Here is a 20,341-nt window from a genome sequence, read left to right as displayed (position 1 = left end):
TAAGCGGAGGTGTTCCCAGGCTGCCCCCCAACACTCCAGGTCCCGTCCCCTCCCACACTTTCTTGAAGAGGGGGACTCCTCCTCGGAGCTCCAGGCTGGCTTGCCCGCGCTCTTGCCTCCCTCGTGACAGTGGTGTGTGTTGTCTGTTAATGCTAACTCCATCACCCTTTCTAGCACATTGCTAATAAACAGCTATTTAAGGGAGAACAAATAAAAATAAAAATAAAAATAGTTCCTGGGGCCCAGAATAAAAAGGGTGAATTCCAGGTGCTGGGGTTGACATTTTCCTTTTGCCTTGACCATTGGGTGGGTACTATGTGCAGCAGCCCCTGATGGTGATAGTGATGGTGACGATGACCATGATGCAGACTGGGTGGGAGGGAAAAAAGGCCCCAGCGTCATCCCTGGGATGGGGCCTGACCTTGCCTCAACTCCAGCTGCCCAGGGCCAGAGCAAGTGATAAGATGAGTTTATACTGTAGCTCTGAGAAGGAAGGGAGGGAGGGAGGGAGAAGGAGGGAAGGATGGAAAAGGGAGGGAGTGGTAAGGGAGAGAGAAAAAGGGAGAGAAAGTGAAAAGAAGATGGGGAAGGAGGGAAGGACAAGGGAGGAGTGAGAGGCGAAGAAGGAGAAGGAAAAGAAGAAAAAGAAAGAAGAGGAGGAGGAGGGGGCGGAGGGGGGAAGAAGAGGCCCAGAAGGATCACAACTGGAGCAGAATAGGGCCCACCCAGACTCATCACTGAGGCAGGTGGGGTCATTCTCATTTCACAGACACAAAAACTAAGATTTAGGGCATGAGGCAATTTGCTCAAGATCGCAGAGTTAGGACTAGAACTCATGGCTTACGCCTTGCCCTTCAAGGTCTCAAACCTTGAACCACTCAAGAAACATATTCCAAGATACCTCACCCTTACCTCATCAGAAAGGTGAACTGGTTAAAATGCAGATTTCTGGGTCAAAATCAAAGGAGTGTGGCCCAGGAATCTGCATTTTGACCAGTACCCTGGGGGTGGTTCTTTGGGCCCTGACACTGGGAAACCCCGTGGCTCATTTAGAGCCTTTCTGGTCTGACCTCTTGGCGCCAGGTCCTGACCGTACTCCCGTTGCCCAGCTATTTGGGCTGACTCACGCTGACCCCCCAACTGCCACCCCCACAGGGCTGAGCCTTTTCCATCCAAGGCTTCACCCACAGTCTCCCAGTCGCATGTAGATCCACCCTTCCAGCCAGCACCCGCTTCTCTTCTGGAAGCCTTCCTCGTGGTTGGGATCCTCCTCTTTCAGCGCCTGTTGGAGTAATAGCCTCCTCCTCTTCCTCCATCTGGAGTTGCTTACAACACTCTATTTCACTTTCCATGTGAGTCGGCCTTGTTTCCCAATCTTTCTCTATATTAAACAGGAAACTCCCAGAGGGCTAGGGACTTGCTGGTTTAAACAATAAGCCTCTGAAATACAGGACTTCACCTGACCCGCCTGCCAGCCACAAGTGGCAGGGCTGGGAGAGCTTTACAAATCAGGAAACCAAGCCTTGAAGAGGTTGTGGCCTGCCCAAGTCTATGGCCAAGTAAGATTCAGAGCTGGGTTTGAAACCCATGCCCAACTCCACTATCCAGTTCTTTCTGCTTTGGCTTTGCCTCTGATCACCCCCCAAAAAACTCTGTGAGGGCCAGGCGCAGTGGCTCATGCCTATAATCCCAGAACTTTGGGAAGCTGAGGGTGATCACTCAAGGTCAGGAGTTCAAGACCAACCTGGCCAACATGGTGAAACCCCATCTCTACTAAAAATACAAAAATTAGCTGGGCGTGATGGTGTAATCCCAGCTGCTCAGGAGGCTGAGGCAGGAGAATCGCTTGAACCTGGGAGGCAGAGGTTGCAGTGAGCCGAGATTGTGCCACTGCACTCCGGCCTGGGCAACAGAGGGAGAGTCTGTCTCAAACAAACAAACAAAACAACAACAACAACAACAACCTGTGAGGCAGGCATTTCAGGGATTATGATCCTGTTGCCAAGATAAGGAAAGCAAGGCCCAAAGATGAGCAAAGCACTCAATATCATCCTTATTCTGTTCCCACTTCCAGCTGCACTTGGGTCCAAGTCCAAGTGCTGACCTTTCCTCTCTCATCTTCTCTGGGTGATGGGCACTGCCCAGGATCTCTTGGCTGAATGGCACAGAACTGGGTCTCGAGCTCTCAGACCAAAGCCCTCATCCTGGACTGGTCCCACTGCCACTCTGAACCCAGATGCCTCCTCTGAAGGTGGAGACTCACCTCACCTGCCTTGCAGCCAGCTGGGTGCTCAGAGATAGAAATGCAAAGTACCTGGACACACCCTGGTCACCATCATTCTGGACTTTGTCCCTCTTGTTAATGCTCAGCTGGGAAAGGAATACCCTCAAAGGCCCTTTCCTCAAGATGGAGGAGAGTACCTCTGAGCCTGGCACAGGCCCAGCCCAACACAGCCCAAGCCAAGCTGGGAAGGGTGTGGAGCAAGGAAGCCAGACTGACATTCCTGAGAGGGGTTTGCCAAGCCCTACACTTTATGTGTTGTAACGGGGAAACTCAATGGAGGTATGGCCCAACGCTGACCTTTGGGATGGAGGCCTAAGCCACACTGCTGGTGCCCAGGGTGGCCAGCAAGGGGCTTCAGACAACCCTGGATGGAAAATAAAAATAGTGGCTAATATTTGTTACGCGCTAACTATTGTGAGGCCCTGTGCCTTCCCCTCCTCCCCAAGTGCTCAGAGCTGTGGAGTGGATGGGTTCCATCCTAGCCCTGTTCCTCTGTCCCCTCTGGATCATCTTAGACCAGAAAGCGCCACAGCTGAGTGTCCCGCTTCTTCCGCATCCTGCCAGGACCACTCCATCTGTGGGCGATATAGCCAGCTCCACCTCCTCCGGGAAGCCCTTGCTCACAGTTTCCAAAGCAAGCCGCAGGTGGGATGGATCCTGCTTAACACCCCGGTCCAGAACCCCTTGGATCTCCTTCTTCCTCCACGTCCAAGACACCCAGCTTAACAACCCGTAGCCCCCAACTTGAACCTAGCGGCACCTCGCCTCCACCTTGCCATTTTATACCCCACAATTGGGGCGTAGGGTTCTGAAGCCCAGGGTAGTTGGTGGGGAGGCAGCACGAGGGTGCAGGATGAGGTCGGGAAAAGAGACCTCGTCCGCCCACCGCCTGGCGCTTCCTCCTCCCTGCAGGCAAGCCGGGGAATCCCCGGCGGCACAGATACCGCAAAGCCCAAGAAGTGGGCCTCTCTGCCCCGCCCCCCCGGCTCGCCGAGGGCTACGCGGCGCGCCTGCGCGGAAGAAGGCAGCGCCCACGGCGCATGCGCAGCGGTCACTCCCGCTGTATATTAAGGCGCCGGCGATCGCGGCCTGAGGCTGCTCCCGGACAAGGGCAACGAACGTTTGGTTTGGAGTTTTCGGCTTGAGTGCCCGCCTCCTTCGCCGTCGCCTCCGCAGAGTCCCCAGCGCAGGTGAGGGCCCGCGCGGTAGGTGCGGCGCCGGCCGAGGAAGCCCCGGGGTGTCCTGCCAGCCGGGGCACCGCTCCCCCAGGAGCTGGGACCCCATCCCCCACTGTCCCAGTCACCCGCCGCCTTGAGGTCAGCGTTTATCCTCCAGATCTTTTGCCTAGACGGCCGCCTCAGTTTCCCCCTTTCGGCCCCTTCCTGCTATTCCCGGTTGAACCCGCCGCTTTAGAATTCACTTCTCATACCCCTCCCGTCATTCTCGAGACCTCGACCGCGGGTCATCTCTGACCCCCACTGCCGCAGGACTGCCTTCTTTCTCCAGACTCAACTCCCTCGACTTTATAATCCCCTGCGCGTCCCCAGTGAGGCCCAAGGCGCTGGCCCTCATACCCCTACCCTCATTTGTGCCCCTCCTTTCTCAGTTATGCCCAGTTCTTCCCGCTGTGGGGACACGACCGCGGAGGAATCCTTGCTTCAGGGACTCGGGACCCTGCTGGACCCCTTACTCGGGTTTAGGGGATGTGGGGACCAGGAGAAAGTCAGGATCCCTAAGAGTCTTCCCTGCCTGGATGGATGAGTGGCTTCTTCCCTACCATCCCTTCTCCACCTAGATGTAAGCCAAGATGTCTTATCTGCACTGTGCATCTCCCTAAGAAACCTCTGGCATTCCAAACCTGTTCTTGACTTTTCCCTCATCCTTCCGCCCCCTTGATTATGTACTGTCAGTATTTACTTCATTTGGTGAAGTTGCTTTGCAGGTGACTTTGTGTAGCGCTGGGGAATGAAGAAGTTGGTGACCCTGGTAAAGTGGTCACCATTCCTTAGCTGAGTCTCACATCAGTGCTGTCCTTAGGCATTTTTGAGGGAGAAGTGTTAGTATTCCAGGGTACCCTTTATATAAACTGCAGTTGACACCTGAATCCAGTGAGCTTGCGGTGATATTTTCCTGATTATTAACAACTGTTGATGTCACTCATCATCAGTCTTTCCACAGGAGCCAGCAGACTTCTTGAACATGGAGACTGTTGTTCGCCGCTGCCCATTCTTGTCCCGAGTCCCCCAGGCCTTTCTGCAGAAAGCAGGCAAATCTCTGTTGTTCTATGCCCAAAACTGCCCCAAGATGATGGAAGTTGGGGCTAAGCCAGCCCCTCGGGCATTGTCCACTGCAGCAGTACACTACCAACAGATCAAAGAAACTCCTCCGGCCAGTGAGAGTAAGTGTCATTGACAATGAAGGAGCAGGTACGGGTGTTTGTGCTCATTGGTAGACTAGAAGCAGTCCCCACAGTGGTGGTGAGGGTCACACTCACTCACAGAGGGCTGCTATGTGCAGGCTGGGCTCTGAGCACAGATCATCTCATATGACTGTCGCTCCAAGGGTAGGCACTTTTAGCTTTTCCATCTTTAAAGGTGAAACAGTGGCCAGTGTTGCACATAACAGGTTTTTGGATTGCATGTTAGTGTCTGTTGGGGTTTTAGTGTTTCCTCAGTGCCTCCTTCACATAAATATTAAATTGGAATGTTCTAATTTCCCTCATTAAACATTTGGCCTTCTAATTTCCCTCATTAAACATTTGGCCTTCGGCTTTTTATTTATTTATTTTTTCTTTTTTGAGACAGAGTCTTGCTCTGTCGCCCAGGTTGGAGTGCAGTGATGCAATCTCGGCTTACTGCAACCTCCACCTCCCAGGTTCAAGCGATTCTCCTGCCTCAGCCTTCCAAGTATCTGGAATTACAGGCATGCACCACCACGCCTGGATAATTTTTGTACTTTTAGTAGGGTTTCACCTTGTTGGCCAGGCTGGTCTCGGACTCCTGACCTCAAATGATACACCTGCCTCAGCCTCCCAGAGTGCTGGGATTGCAGGCGTGAGCCACCGTGCCTGGCCCCTTTGGCTTTTTAAAGTAGTGATTTTTTTTTTCCTTAAAAGTTTTTGTTTTATTGTGGTAAAATGCCCAAGAAAAATTACCATTTTTAGCACTTAAAAATATGCAGTTCAGTGGTACATTCATATTGTTGTGTTATCACCACCATCCATCTTCAGAATTTTTTTCATCTTCCCAAACTGAAATTCTATACCCACCAAACAGTAACTCTCCATTCCTCTCTCCCCAACCCCTGGCAACCACCATTCTGCTTTCTGTCTCTATGAATTTGACTATTCTAGGTACCTCATATAAGTGAAATTGTACAGTATTTATTAGTGATTTTTAAAAACAAATTTACCTTGGCTGTGTGCAGTGGCTCACTCCTTTAATCCCAGCACTTTGGGAGGCCAAGGCAGTTTGATCACCTGAGGCCAGGAGTTCGAGACCAGCCTGGCCACATGGTGAAACCCCATTGTTACAAAAAATACAAAAATTGGCTGGACATGGTGGTGTACGCCTGTAATCCCAGCTATTTGGGAGGCTGAGGCATGAGAATTGCTTGAATCCGGGAGGTGGAGGTTGCAGTGAGCTGAGATCATGCCATGTATCTTTATTTATATATACATTTGTTGTTGTTTTTTTTAACAAAGAGACTAGAGTTGAATTTAGTTTGCCCTGGTTCTGATAGGAGAGAACAAAGCTTTTCAGGTTCCACTTAATCCTAGAGAATATTTTACAGGTTTTTCTTAGGCGTGTTCTCTGGGTATGGGCTTGTAAGAAAAGAAGTTTTTTTTTCTTTAAGCAGAAAGGATTTAATCCTTTGTAGGGTTTATTTTCAAGAGTTAGTTATGTCTTTTTTACCAAAATGCTTGCAATGGTTATGTTTTAAATGATAGGATTTTTTTTTCTTTTTCTAGACTTTAATGAATATGTATTACTTTTATAATAAATGAAATTAACTTCAAAATAATTTTTTTTGGCTTTCCTTTATAGAAGATTTTAATGAAAACTGTATTGAGACGCCTTACCCAAATTATAGGAAAGGCTAGCCAGTGACTCACAGGAGTATTCCAGAATGATGAAGAAAGACTTTTCTAGAAAGAAGGTGAATGAATTTGCTCAAGGGGAGAGGGAGGTCACTGTAACTAGAAGGATAATTACCAGCCAACTGTGTTAAGTCAGCAGACTTTGATGAATTTAGATGAGAAAGTAGATGAGGTATGTGAATGTGATATACCCCTATTTTTTCTTACTTTATTAGCAATCTAAAGACCTACATTTTAGTCTAATTTCTTTTGTTTAGATGAAAACCAATAGCTTTTATGTTAAGCAACAGCAAGCCTCTTTGTCAAGAATCTGTTTAGAAAATGTCAGCAGAGACAGGATGTGGTGGCTCATGCCTGTAATTCCAGCACTTCGAGAGGCTGAGGTGGGAGGATTGCTTGAGCCTAGGAGTTTGATAGAAGCTAGGGCCACATAACAAGACTCCGTCTCTACAAAAAATAAAAAAAAAAAGAATTAGCTGGGCGCAGTAGAACACCTGCAGTCCAAGCTACTTGGAGGGCTGAGATGAGAGGATCACTTGAGCCTGGAGGTCAAAGCTGCAGTTAGCTATGATTGCACCATGCACTCTAGCCTGGTTGACAGAGTGAGATCCTGTTTCAAAAAAAAGGAAAAGAAAATGTTAGCAGAGAAAAAAATGTGTGTGAATATTTCCAGTTACTTTACAGAGTGTGTCCTCTCATAAAATAAGCTGAGTGTAGTTGGGGTAGAAATTACTGGAAATGATCCAACTCAAGGATTCCGGGTTGTCTAAAACTAGAAAATGGTACTTTTTTGGATTTATGAAGAGAAATACTATGGGTTTAAGAGGCAACTGGAATGTGCCAGTTAACTCTTCATAGAAGCATTGTTTCCTGTGAAGCAGATGAAAAACTAGAGAGATTAGCAGAACCTAATAAAAATAAGCTTGTGGCTGAGTGCAGTGGTTCACGCCTATAATCCCAGCACTTTGGGAGGCCAAGGCAGGTGGATAACCTGAGGTCAGGAGTTCAAGACCAGCCTGGACAACATGGTGAAACCCCATCTCTACTAAAAATACACAAATTAGCCAGGCATGGTGGTGCACACCTGTAATCCCAGCTACTTGGGAGGCTGAGGCACGAGAATCACTTGAACCCAGGAGGTGGAGGTTGTAGTGAGCCAAATTGTGCCACTGCACTCCAACCTGGGGTACAGAGCAAGACTCCATCTTAAAAAAAACAAAAAAAACTTGTGTCTGGATGGTGGGGTAGAGTAAGTATTAAGTTTATCTTTGAGGCAATAAAAGAAAGAAATAAATGGTTTTCTTACACACTGTGCAACCAGATCTGATGCTTCACTTTTTCCATTTCCTCCCTCAGAAGACAAAACTGCCAAGGCCAAGGTCCAACAGACTCCTGATGGATCCCAGCAGAGTCCAGATGGCACGCAGCTTCCGTCTGGACACCCCTTGCCTGCCACAAGCCAGGGCACTGCAAGCAAATGCCCTTTCCTGGCAGCACAGATGAATCAGAGAGGCAGCAGTGTCTTCTGCAAAGCCAGTCTTGAGCTTCAGGAGGATGTGCAGGAAATGAATGCCGTGAGGAAAGGTAAGAGATGAGTTGCGAACCATTAGTGGTAGTGAAGGGGTCCTTGTAGTTCTTTTGGGCCCTCAGATTTGTGTATGAGCTATTTAGGGCAGTATTTATAGAAACACCTTCCTCTTTTAGGGCCAGAGAGGAAGGTCTTCAAGATAGACAGTCAAGGGACTGTATTGCGAAAGTGGGACTTTCTTTCTGGTGCGTGTGTAGGATGTGACCAGCTTTTATAGTTACTACTTAATTTCTGAAAATAACCTGCAGTCTTGAGCTGCCACCAGCTGCCTTTTGTCCCTTTGGTCTTTCCCATCATCTGGTAGGATAAAGATAGAAAACAATGGTTTTACTGCAGTAAGTGCTGGTCCTAGGTCTCCCAAGCTGTGTGTCTTACTGATGGTCATTGAATAGCAACCTTAACTCCACAATATATAGATGTGGCTATATCTGCAGAGAACTCAAGGCTCCCCAAAAGCCTAACCAGCAGAAATTATGCATATGGCCAAAATTGTTTTCTATGAAGAAAATTGAGATTAGGACCAGGTCCAGTGGCTCACACCTATAATCCCGGCACTTTGGGAGGCCGAGGCAGGTAGATCACCTGAGGCCAGGAGTTTAAGACCAGCCAGGCCAACATGGGGAAACCCCATCCCTACCAAAAATACAAAGATTAGCTGGGCATGATGGCGCATGCCTATAGTCCCATCTACTCAGGAGGTTGAGAAGGGAGGATTGCTTGAACTCAGGAGGCAGAGGTTGCAATGAGTCGAGATCATGCCACTGCTCTCCAGCCTGGGTGACAGAATGGGACTCTGTCTCAAAAAGAAAACAGAAAATTGAGATTAGGATTGGGGTGGGGATGTAGTGGAGTGAATAAGACATGCCAACCAGCAAGAAAGCTTTGGACTTCATTGTTCATTAAAGCTGGCCAGTAGCTCTGAAAACAACACCAAGAGTCTGCCATTACAGTAACTAAAATAGAAGAGATGCTTTGTACACTCAGTTACAACTAACTTTGATTATGCTTGGCCTTTTTTGTGAACTAGGCCATAAGCCATTTTTGACAATATGTTTGGAAGATATTGTGAACTCAGAATAGAAAGTTGGTCCCATTTGTTTCTTGTTACTTTTGTTCCAGAGGTTGCTGAAACCTCAGGAGGCCCCGGTGTGGTTAGTGTGAAAACCGATGGAGGGGATCCCAGTGGACTGCTGAAGAACTTCCAGGACATCATGCAAAAGCAAAGACCAGAAAGAGTGTCTCATCTTCTTCAAGATAACTTGCCAAAATGTAAGTCTCATTGTTATTTGCCTGATGTAGGAGAGAATTTATAATTTAAATGTACATTAGATTAAATATAAAATTGCATGGTGAGGCTGAGCACAGTAGCTCATACCTGTAATCCCTGCTCTTTGGGAGGCTGAGGCGGGAGATCACTTGAGGCCAGGAGTTTGAGACCAGCCTTGGCAACATAGCAAGACACTATCTCTACAAAAACAATTTTTTTAATTAGCCAGGCATGATGGCTTGCATCTATAGTCCCAGCTACTCAGGAGGCTAAGGTGGGAAGATTGCTTAAGCACAAGACTTCAAGGTTCAGTGAGCTATGATCACGCTATTGCGCTCCAGCCTGAATGACAGAGAGAGACTCTGTCTCTAGGAAAAACAAAAAATATATGGTGAGTTGAGGCTTGAAAGCCATATCCCTTGCTTGCGTGAGCAGGTGCTTTTGGTTGTGGTGACTACAGATGCTGTTGGTAGCCTGCCTTCTGTCCTTTAATACTTACCATCTACACATGGCACTGGGCCAAACACGACATACAGTCTTATTTACTTACAAGATGAGGACATCAGATAACCTGCCCAGGATCTCCCTCAGTTGCCAAGCTGAGACTTGTTGTCTTTCACCAAAATGCAATTGTGTTTCACAACCATCATTCTGTACTGTCTTTTGTTCAATTTTTAGCTGTTTCCACTTTTCAGTATGATCGTTTCTTTGAGAAAAAAATTGATGAGAAAAAGAATGACCACACCTATCGAGTTTTTAAAACTGTGAACCGGCGAGCACACATCTTCCCCATGGCAGATGACTATTCAGACTCCCTCATCACCAAAAAGCAGGTGTCAGTCTGGTGCAGTAATGACTACCTAGGAATGAGTCGCCACCCACGGGTGTGTGGGGCAGTTATGTAAGTAGCCCTTGGCTTTCAAATATTACTGGTGTTATTTGGCAAGCCAATGATGATGTATAGGGGTTGGATCTTTTATGGAGAGAACATTCAGTAGCTGAAAGTGTGCCATAGCAAAATACTATTCTTAGCTTCTGAAAAATATCTACAGATTACTTTTAAAGGAACTCTAATATGCAGGTAGCTGCTGGAGCCCCTTAGCTTGTGAGGGTTCAAGCTTATAGGCTCAATGACCACACATGTCAGTCCACTTTCTATCACTCTGCAAGTGAGTGTGCCTTTAACACCAGGCAGTCTTTCACAGAGACATCCTTGGTTGTGGCTGTGAGTGGAGAAATACGAATCTAGCAGCGCTAGAGAAAAAGCTACTCCAAAAGACATGTTAAAAAGGATGGTAGATCCCATCACTCGTCCTTCAGGAGGCTCACCAGCCTAGGGATGCTGGAGAGAGTTGCTTGCCAGATTCTCCAAAGGCTTGCAAAAGAGGATCCCAGTCTGAGGTTTAATGATAGTGATATATCCTAACATTACATGACCAGCTTGCAGAGGGTAACCACCATCCAGGATGTCCCTCTAGAGTTTGGTTTTTCTTAAGCTAACGTGTTATTTGAAAGAATAATGTTTCTCAGAGAAAATAAACCTTAGTTTCTTAGAAAATAAACTCAGCTAATACCAAGCACTTACTGACTGTTAAATGAACACTTGTTCTTGATGATTCCTGGAGGTATCATCACCCTAGCGTTGACACCTTCTCCCACCTAGTCTAAAGATGAAATCAGTTGAAATTTCTGACCCCAGGTTTCACAGTGAGAGAGTTGCTACATCAACATGTTTCAATCTCCTGGATCCTAGAAAGAGGAAAAAATTCACATGGTGTTTAGAACCATGAGCTTTATTTTCTGGTTTTGTTTGTTTGTATTTTTAAACAGGGACACTTTGAAACAACATGGTGCTGGAGCAGGTGGTACAAGAAATATTTCTGGAACTAGTAAGTTCCATGTGGACTTAGAGCGGGAGCTGGCAGACCTCCATGGAAAAGATGCTGCACTCTTGTTTTCCTCGTGCTTTGTGGCCAATGACTCAACCCTCTTCACCCTGGCTAAGATGATGCCAGGTAAGGAAGCCTGGCATGGGTGCCTTAGAGTTTTTTGGGTTTCTTAGTAATAACAAGAATATTGGCAACAAAGAAGGCTTACCAGAACCTCTCAATTGAAAATCATAATCCTATCTGGGCATTTGTTCTGGGGTCAAGCATGAAATGCTAACTGTACATTATGGGTTCAAGGAGAACGTGATACCAGTAAAAATTCAAACTTGAAACGTCTCGTCCTTGAGCTAATTGCCTCAAATATGTTTTGTATTCTAAGATGATCCTTTGGAGAAGTCTCTTAATCATTTAGTTAGCTCTTGATTGAGTTTGGAGTGAGGCAGTCAGATTTAAGAGCAGATTAATTGCCTGCCACAAGGTTATTCTGCACCTTTGGGCCTTCTCACAGGGGAAGCGCTAACTAGTTATTTTGCCAGGAAGAAATTGGCACACAGTGTCTTTTTCCTACTAGGCATTTTCAAAGCATCATTTCCAAGGAAAAGTCTGTTGTCTCTCTCTAGGAAATAATTTGTCTTCGATGCACATGGCAATAAATAGCATTTTTGTTGTCTTAGGCTGTGAGATTTACTCTGATTCTGGGAACCATGCCTCCATGATCCAAGGGATTCGAAACAGCCGAGTGCCAAAGTACATCTTCCGCCACAATGATGTCAGCCATCTCAGAGAACTGCTGCAAAGATCTGACCCCTCAGTCCCCAAGATTGTGGCATTTGAAACTGTCCATTCAATGGATGGTAAGTCTGGATGGAGGTTCCTCTGAAACCTAAGATGAAAAACTAGGCCTGAACTCTTTAAAAGTATGGTGTTTTGTTGTGTTTTTTTTTTTTGGTGACAGAGTCTCGCTGTGTTGCCCAGGCTGAAGTGCAGTGGTGTGATCTCGACTCACTACAAGCTCCACCTCTCAGGTTCACGCCATTCTCCTGCCTCAGCCTCCCATGTAGCTGGGACTACAGGCGCCTGCTACCATGCCTGGCTAATTTTTTTTTTTGAGACCGAGTCTCGCTCTGTCACCCAGGCTGGAGTGCAGTGGCACGATCTTAGCTCACTGCAAGCTCCACCTCCTGGGTTCACGCCATTCTCCCACCTCAGCCTCCTGAGTAGCTGGGACTACAGGCGCCCACCACACCCAGCTAATTTTTTGTATTTTTAGTAGAGACAGGGTTTCACCGTGTTAGCTAGGATGGTCTCGATCTCCTGACCTCGTGATCTGCCCACCTCAGCCTCCCAAAGAGCTGGGATTATAGGTGTGAGCCACCGCACCTGGCCTAACTTTTTGTATTTTTAGTAGACGGGGTTTCACCGTGTTAGCTAGGATGGTCTTGATCTCCTGACCTTGTCATCCGCCCGCCTTGGCCTCCCAAAGTGCTGGGATTACAGGCGTGAGCCACCGTGCCCGGCCTGTTGTGTTTTTTAATTTTCTTTTCCTTTCTGCCAGGATTTATTCTTTTTCTTCCAACTTTTAGGTTCACTGGGTACATGTGCGGGTTTATTATATGGGTAAATTATATGTCACAGGGTGTTGGTGTACAAATTATTTCATCACCTAGGTAATAAGCGTAGTACCCAATAGGTAGTTTTTGATCTCACCCTCCTCCTACCCTCCACCCTCAAGTTGGTCCCTGGTGTCTGTTGTTCCCTTCTTTGTGTCCATGTGTTCTCAATGTTTAGCTTCCACTTATAAGTGAGAGTGATATTTGGTTTTTCCGTTCCTGTATTAATTCACTTAGGATGGCCTCTAGCTCCATCCATATTGCTGTAAAGGACATGGTCTCATTCTTTTTGTATTGCTGTGTAGTATTGCATTCTGCCAAGATTTGTAATTGATGGACTTTTTTTAATAGATTTGGGTGAAAGTGGATTTTCTATTCTGGCTTTTACTAGGCTCTGGGACCCCAGGTAACCTAGAAATTGGAGGAAATTCATTTTCTTTCCAATATTGAAACTGATACGTTAGAATATAAGTTTACATTGTTCTGACTCTAACCAAAACAGAAATTTCTGAAGTGGCAAGCTCTTCAGAACAGTCTCTGGTCTTTCCTCAGGGGCAGTGTGCCCACTGGAAGAGCTGTGTGATGTGGCCCATGAGTTTGGAGCAATCACCTTCGTGGATGAGGTCCATGCAGTGGGGCTGTATGGGGCTCGAGGTGGAGGGATTGGGGATCGGGATGGAGTCATGCCAAAAATGGACATCATTTCTGGAACACTTGGTATGTATACATTGCATTACATACATTAAATTCCATTATCCTAACAAGGCCAAGTACTAATTAGTCTAACTGGGATCAGGTGAGGAGACAGCCTGACAGCATATGAAGCCTTGGCCACTCTTTCTTTTGGCCCAGCTTAGTGGAATGCCTTGGGTCATGGAGGCATGGCTCTTAGAATCAAAGTAAATCCCACAGCCTAACACACAGATAGACCAGTTATTGCCATCTGAGCTCATTTCAGACATAGTTGTGGGTCTAGCCACATGCCATGGCAAGAGCCTGTACTCTCTGTGCCTCAGGCTGTTCTTAATTAAAAAGAAAAAAGACTTCTAGTACTTTTCTCCTGGAGCACTTGTTAGGTTCAGGTGTTGTGAAGTGCTGAGCTCCGTGCCTGCCACGTGGGAACATTCTAATTCATCCTGGTTTTCCTCTGCTCTTCCTCATACAGAGGCTATGTCTCCTGGTAGGTGGGAACTAGACTTTGGAGTCCTGCCACCTCACTAGTTGTGTGACCTTGAATTGGTAGTTAACCTTTCTATACCTCAGTTTCATCATCAATATAATGGAGAAAACAATAGGACCTAAATCAAAATTTATGTGGAGAAGGTAAATAAGTTGTATGCAAACAGTTACTATAGACATTCCCTCTGAGAACCTATGAGAACCCTAAAGAGATGAAAATTACATAAATTTGAAGGTTTTTTTTAAGCCTTCAAAAGTGGGTAAGGCAGTTGGAAACCCATCTAGCAGTTAGCTAAAATGCCAGTTTATAGCCTATGCTTGGTAAAAGAAGGGCAGGCTTTTTAAAAAGTGTCCTTCAGCACCATCAAGGGGTATGAGAACCTAGTGCAGACCCAGAAAGCCTGGGAGTTCTAAGGGTGGAACCCCTACCAGGAGAAAAGCACCTGATCACGTGTCCTAATTCAAGAAGCTCTTTTGTTTTCTTTTTTTTTTTTTTTTTTTTTTGAGACGGAGTCTCGCTCTGTTGCCCAGGCTGGAGTGCAGTGGTATGATCTTAGCTCACTGCAAGCTCCACCTCCCGGGTTCATGCCATTCTACTGCCTCAGCCTCCCGAGTAGCTGGGACTACAGGTACCCGCCACCATGCCTGGCTAATTTTTTGTATTTTTAGTAGAGACAGGGTTTCACCGTGTTAGCCAGGATGGTCTCAATCTCCTGACCTCATGATCTGCCTGCCTCAGCCTCCCAAAGTGCTGGGATTACAGGCGTGAGCCACCGCACCTGGCCAGAAGCTCTTTTCTTTTAAGGATGTCTCCTGATGTGGGCTCTTTGAAGGTATGGTCATTGTGAGATGGAAAAGGCTGGAGAGAGAAACTTTGTACCATAGGAGATTGAACCAACCCAGCTTTGTATGTGGTTTTAGCAAAAACATTAATTATAGAATGTAATTTTAAGATCTATGAAGCCTCTTCTGGAGTTCTTTTTGTTTTTTGAGACAGGCTCTTACTCTGTCGCCCAGGTGTGATCACAGCTCATCTGCAGCCTCCACCTCCTGGGCTCAAGTGATCCTCCCATCTCAACCTCCTGAATAACTGAGACTACAGGTGTGCGCTAGCATGCCTGGCTAATTTTTGTATCTTTAGTAGAAACGGGGTTTCACCATGTTGGCCAGGCTGGTCTCTAACTCCTGAGCTCAAGTGATTTGCCTACCTCGGCCTCCCAAAGTGCTGGGACTATAGGTGTGAGCCACTGCACCTGGCCTCTTCTGGAGTTTTTAATCCTGAAACTTGAGATGTAGATTATACAAAAGGACTCAATGAGAATTGAAAACCAAGTCTGGCCCTAAATCAATCCTAACAGGTTCTGAGTTTTCATATTTGTCTAGCAAATGCATTAATTGTCAAGAGTTTTGTCCTTAAGTAGGAAATAACACCAGTCACACCAAAACAGTTAATGCCTTAGCTGGATAAAATTCCAGCCTCTGGGATAATGTTCGCTGTGGGAGGATGGTGCAAGCACTGCAGAGCCAGTCTTGTTCCAAAGAGCACATGCAGTGCAGACATGGGGAGTGGAGCTGTGCTGGCTGTCAGAGCAGCAAGCCTGGGTGAGAAAGGGAAAGGAGAATAAGATGGTGGGAAGGGAGGCAGCAGCAGGGTATTTGGGCACACTGGGACCAGTCACTGAGGTGTCAGGTCTGATTGGAAGACCTGCATTTTGATCCTGGTTAGACACAAGCTTGGCCATATGACTTTGGGCAAGACCCTTTTGTAACTTGCCTTAGCTTTTTTACCCTTTTAAAAATGAGTAGCCAGGCACGATAGCTCACACCTGAATCCCAGCACTTTGGGAGGCTGAGACAGAAGGATCACTTGAGCCCAGGAGTTTGAGACCAGCCCTGGGCAACGAAGCATGGCCTCCTCTCTACACAAAATAAAAATTTAAAAAATTAGCCAGGCATGGTGGTGTACACCTGTCCTAGCTACTTGGGAGGCTGAGGCGGAAGGAATACTTGAGCCCAGGAGGTTGAGACTGCAGAGAGCTATGATCATGCCACTGCACTCCAGCCTGGGTGACAGAGCAAGACCCTGTCTCTAAAAAAAAAAGGAAGATTAGATATCCTTTTATAGTCATGCGTTGCTTAATGATGGGGGATACGTTCTGAGAATTGCATCACTGGCGATTTCATCATTGTGCAAACACCATAGAGTGTACTTACGTAAACCTAGATAGTATAGCCTACTGCACACTTAGGCTTTGTGGTATGGCCTGTTGCTCCTAGGCTGCAAACCTGTACAACATGTTCCTGTATTGGATACTGTTGGCAACACCGTGGTATTTGTGTATCTAAACATACCTAAACATAGAAAAGGTACAGTAAAAATACAGTATTATAATCTTACGGGACCATCATATATGTGGTCATCATTGACTGAGACATCATTATTGCGGTGCATGACTACTCCAATCAGTCCAGGAACAAATTAAGAAGATAAGGAGAAAAGTCAGTGCTTTGAGGCTCCACAACACCTTGCTGTGTCCATTTAGAGGCTATTGCTGTAATTAATGAAGCTATCTGCTCCCAGGCAAAGCCTTTGGCTGTGTTGGAGGGTACATCGCCAGCACGAGTTCTCTGATTGACACTGTACGGTCCTATGCTGCTGGCTTTATCTTCACCACCTCTCTGCCACCCATGCTGCTGGCTGGAGCCCTGGAGTCTGTGCGGATCCTGAAGAGCGCTGAGGGACGGGTGCTTCGCCGCCAGCACCAGCGCAACGTCAAACTCATGAGACAGATGCTAATGGATGCCGGCCTCCCTGTTGTCCACTGCCCCAGCCACATCATCCCTGTGCGGGTAATGGCCTGTCTCTGATTGGACTTGCTGTGGGGTGTGCCTCTACACATGATGTACGGATGTTCTGCTTCATACCTTCCTGAAGTTGGGCTTGAGCGGGGTGACTGCCAGGGCAGGGGTTGTAGCCAACCACCCTCTGTCATGTTTCCGCCATTGGCTGACTTCACCATGAGAAGAAAGCCTTTGAACCCAGCAGGCTGGGGCAGAAGTTCCCTCTCCGGAGCACTGACCTTAGCAGGGTAAACACAGAGCTTGTATCTAGAAAGCTCCAGAAGCCTGAGCTTGGCCAGCTTTGAAGTATGGCTTTCTACTTAGTAAATTTCAAAATAGGTTTTGCCCTTCCCGCTACAAATGGTAGCACTGTTGATGTCACAGTTGAATTAGTGTAACGAATACAGCTAGTATAACTGAATCTAGATGATACATCCTGGGTGTGAGAGTCTGTCTGCTGGTATGAACAGAACCAGTGTTTTCTCATTACAAATGGGTTTCTTTTTAATAAGGTTTTGCTTCTCTGATGTTCACAAAACAACACTGGCTCCTTTTAAATGACAGGTGTTTGGGCAGCGCTTTCCCTCTGCCCCAAGCTTGCATGTGTCTACAGTCTGGTCTTGAGCCTGAGCGTTGTGGGGACTGTGTTCTTTAGAATCTCTGCTAAGAGGTAGTCCTTCCTGTTGTGACCTTACCTTCTGCTCTCATTGAACTTAGGTTGCAGATGCTGCTAAAAACACAGAAGTCTGTGATGAACTAATGAGCAGACATAACATCTATGTGCAAGCAATCAATTACCCTACGGTGCCCCGGGGAGAAGAGCTCCTACGGATTGCCCCCACCCCTCACCACACACCCCAGATGATGAACTACTTCCTTGGTGAGTACCTGGGGAGCTGCTGGTGCCTCACTGAGGAGTTGCATAAAGCTGTCTTTGCAGTGTTTATAATTGAAGCCTTCAGAGGCATTCAGATTTGTTTCTTCTTCTTTTTTTAGTTTTTTTTTTGAGACAGAGTTTCACTGTGTCTCAGCCTGTTTGTTGCCCAGGCTGGAGTACAATGGCACAATCTCGGCTCACCGCAACCTCTGCCTCCCAGGTTCAAGCAATTCTCCTGCCTCAGCCTCCCGAGTAGCTGGGATTACAGGCATGTGCCACCACACCTGGCTGATTTTGTATTTTTAGTAGAGATGGGGTTTCTCCATGTTGGTCAGGCTGGTCTTGAACTCCCGACCTCAGGTAATCCGCCCACCTCAGCCTCCCAAAGTGCTGGGATTACAGGTGTGAGCCATGGTGCCCGGCCTGTTTCTTCTTTTTCCAAGTAACTAAGCATGCCCTCAAATGGTTCAAAACCCTAAAAGATATTTGTTGTCTGATTCATATCAAGAGGGTGGAGAGTCATTTTGGGAGCTCTGAGGGAGCCTGGGAATCCGCTCAGTGTTCCAGTGTTCCCAGTGCCCCCTTGTCTACGTGGCTGAAGGATGCACGGTAATGACTTGCAGGGAGAAGAGGCCTCTGAAGGCTTGAGTCCCTGCTGGCCCTCCGGAGTCCAGCTCACATTTGTCTTCGCCACTGCCCTCTACTCCATGATGTTGTATAATCCTTGAATAACCCCACACCTAATCGCCTCTGATAAGAGGAATTGCTCAATATTTTCAACTGCCCCATGGTTCTATACTGCCCCACCCATGTCCAACCTAAAGGCAGAGACGGAAGGGGGCTGTTAGCCACAGGTCACCTCTGCCTCAAAGGTACATTGCCCTCCCAAGCCCGGCCAGCATGGCTCAGCTTCCCCACAGGCTCTCTGTTCTGTTGGAAATGCTGGGTTTAAACTGTCACGTGGCAGTGTTGGAGCAGCTTCTTCCCTACAGGCCTGTGAAATCAAGCCCAACTCTGGGTTTTATTTTTCTCTCTATTTTTATAAAAGCCTTAAAATTTTTATAAAAGCCTTATCTCAATAGAGATATAACTCACATACCATAAAATTCACCCTTTTAAAGTATCCAAGTCCATGATTTTTAAGTACACTGCCAGTGTTATGCAACCATCACTTCTATCTGATTCTAGAACACTTTCATCACCTCAGAAGCCCCTACCCATTAGGAGTCACTCCTCTTTTCCCCATCCCCAGCCCCTGTCAACCACGGGTCCTTCTGTCCCTATGGATTTGCCTTTTCTGGACCTTGTGTCTAAGTGGAATCATATGGCCTGTGCTCCTTTGTGTCTGCCTTCTTCCAGCATCATGTCTGCAAGGCTCATCCATGCTGTAGCATTCATTCATCAGCACTTCATTTCTTTCTGTTACCAAATAACCTTCCATTGTACAGATTTACCACATTTTGTTTATCCGTCTATTGGTGGACATTTGGTTGTTTCTCTTGTTAACTATTATGAATAATGCTGCTATGAACATTTGTGTACAAGTTTTTGTGTGGACATATGTTTTCATTTCTCTTGTGTATATTACTCCCTTTAATATTTAAAAACTGTTTCTCCTCAGAGAATCTGCTAGTCACGTGGAAGCAAGTGGGGCTGGAACTGAAGCCGCATTCCTCAGCTGAGTGCAACTTCTGCAGGAGGCCACTGCATTTTGAAGTGATGAGTGAAAGAGAGAAGTCCTATTTCTCAGGCTTGAGCAAGTTGGTATCTGCTCAGGCCTGAGCATGACCTCAATTATTCCACTTAACCCCAGGCCATTATCATATCCAGATAGTCTTCAGAGTTGTCTTTATATGTGAATTAAGTTATATTAAATTTTAATCTATAGTAAAAACATAGTCCTGGAAATAAATTCTTGCTTAAGTGATGGTTCTTTCTGCTATTGGCTACTGAATAAAATTCTTCATTGGCTAGACACAGTGGCTCACACCTGTAATCACAACACTTGGGAGACCAAAGCAAGAGGATCACTTGAGGCCAGGAGTTTGAAGCTGCAGTGAGCCATGATTGCTCCACTGCACTCCAGCCTGGGTGACAGAGCAAGACCGCCTCTGAAATAAAAAATAATAATTATCATCATCCCTTTAAGTTCAGTCTGTATTCTAGGAATGAATAAACTGAATAAAGTACTGGAGCTCTGGTAATGGCTTCAGAGCGGGAGCGGCAGAACCTCCCACTGCTTGAGCCCTGCTACCTCCTTAATGCCTACTGTATCCAGTGGCTGACCCAGCTGCACCCGGCAACTGAACAGTTTTGAAAGAGTGACACCACCTTGGCGGCCGGTTTCACTTTAAACTTCTCACTTCACATCTTCAATGGACAGTCAGTGCTGCCCAGCAGTCCTGCTACAGCTGCCTCCCCCCAACTTTCCCTTTCAGCTACTGCCTTGACCCCATTCTTCCCTGTGAAAGTCTGGACGTCAGAAGACTGGCTTGTCTGTCACCACCCCGTCCTCCAGCCTGTCAGCTTCCTGCACCTGTAGTTGTGTCCCATCCAGCAAAAGCGGAGGGGTTTGTGCTCCTCACCCTGCCTCTCTCCATTTGTATCTCAGGTCCTGTTGTTTCTTGCATGGTCCTGCAGCCATCTCTTTGCTGCAGAATTTCTCCCCCTCTGCTGGTTCATTCTTGGCTTGCAGAGGCTTTGTCCC

The 20,341-nt window shown here is 46.8% G+C and overlaps 1 protein-coding gene across 2 annotated transcripts; it reads left to right on the top strand.

Annotated features, from left to right (window-relative positions):
• The first annotated feature begins 3,301 nt into the window (after window positions 1–3,301).
• On the top strand, window positions 3,302–19,546 carry ALAS1 (5'-aminolevulinate synthase 1). 2 transcript variants are annotated; one of them, XM_054483757.2, is made up of 11 exons: window positions 3,302–3,474; window positions 4,463–4,682; window positions 7,740–7,967; window positions 9,091–9,240; window positions 9,917–10,139; window positions 11,069–11,253; window positions 11,802–11,981; window positions 13,290–13,454; window positions 16,498–16,766; window positions 17,475–17,637; window positions 19,256–19,546. In XM_054483757.2, the coding sequence occupies exons 2-11, from the start codon at window positions 4,484–4,486 to the stop codon at window positions 19,414–19,416; spliced, it is 1,923 nt and encodes a 640-aa protein (XP_054339732.1). In that variant the 5' UTR covers window positions 3,302–3,474; window positions 4,463–4,483; the 3' UTR covers window positions 19,417–19,546. The 2 variants fall into 2 exon arrangements, with proteins under 2 accessions (XP_054339732.1, XP_054339733.1); XM_054483758.2 differs by having other exon boundaries at window positions 4,452–4,682.
• The last annotated feature ends 795 nt before the right edge of the window (window positions 19,547–20,341 follow it).

Source organism: Pongo pygmaeus, chromosome 2, assembly GCF_028885625.2.
Source record: "Pongo pygmaeus isolate AG05252 chromosome 2, NHGRI_mPonPyg2-v2.0_pri, whole genome shotgun sequence".
Classification (NCBI taxonomy): Eukaryota; Metazoa; Chordata; class Mammalia; order Primates; family Hominidae; genus Pongo; species Pongo pygmaeus.
The sequence above is the reverse complement of the archived record's forward strand: the minus strand, read 5'-3'. Positions and strand labels throughout refer to the sequence as shown.

Excerpts from the sequence above, each read along its gene's own strand:
- ALAS1 (XM_054483757.2), top strand. The coding sequence starts at position 4,484 with ATGGAGACTGTTGTTCGCCGCTGCCCATTCTTGTCCCGAGTCCCCCAG. Across the intron at positions 10,140-11,068 it reads CGGGTGTGTGGGGCAGTTAT|GGACACTTTGAAACAACATG; the intron begins GTAAGTAGCCCT and ends ATTTTTAAACAG. Across the intron at positions 13,455-16,497 it reads CATCATTTCTGGAACACTTG|GCAAAGCCTTTGGCTGTGTT; the intron begins GTATGTATACAT and ends ATCTGCTCCCAG.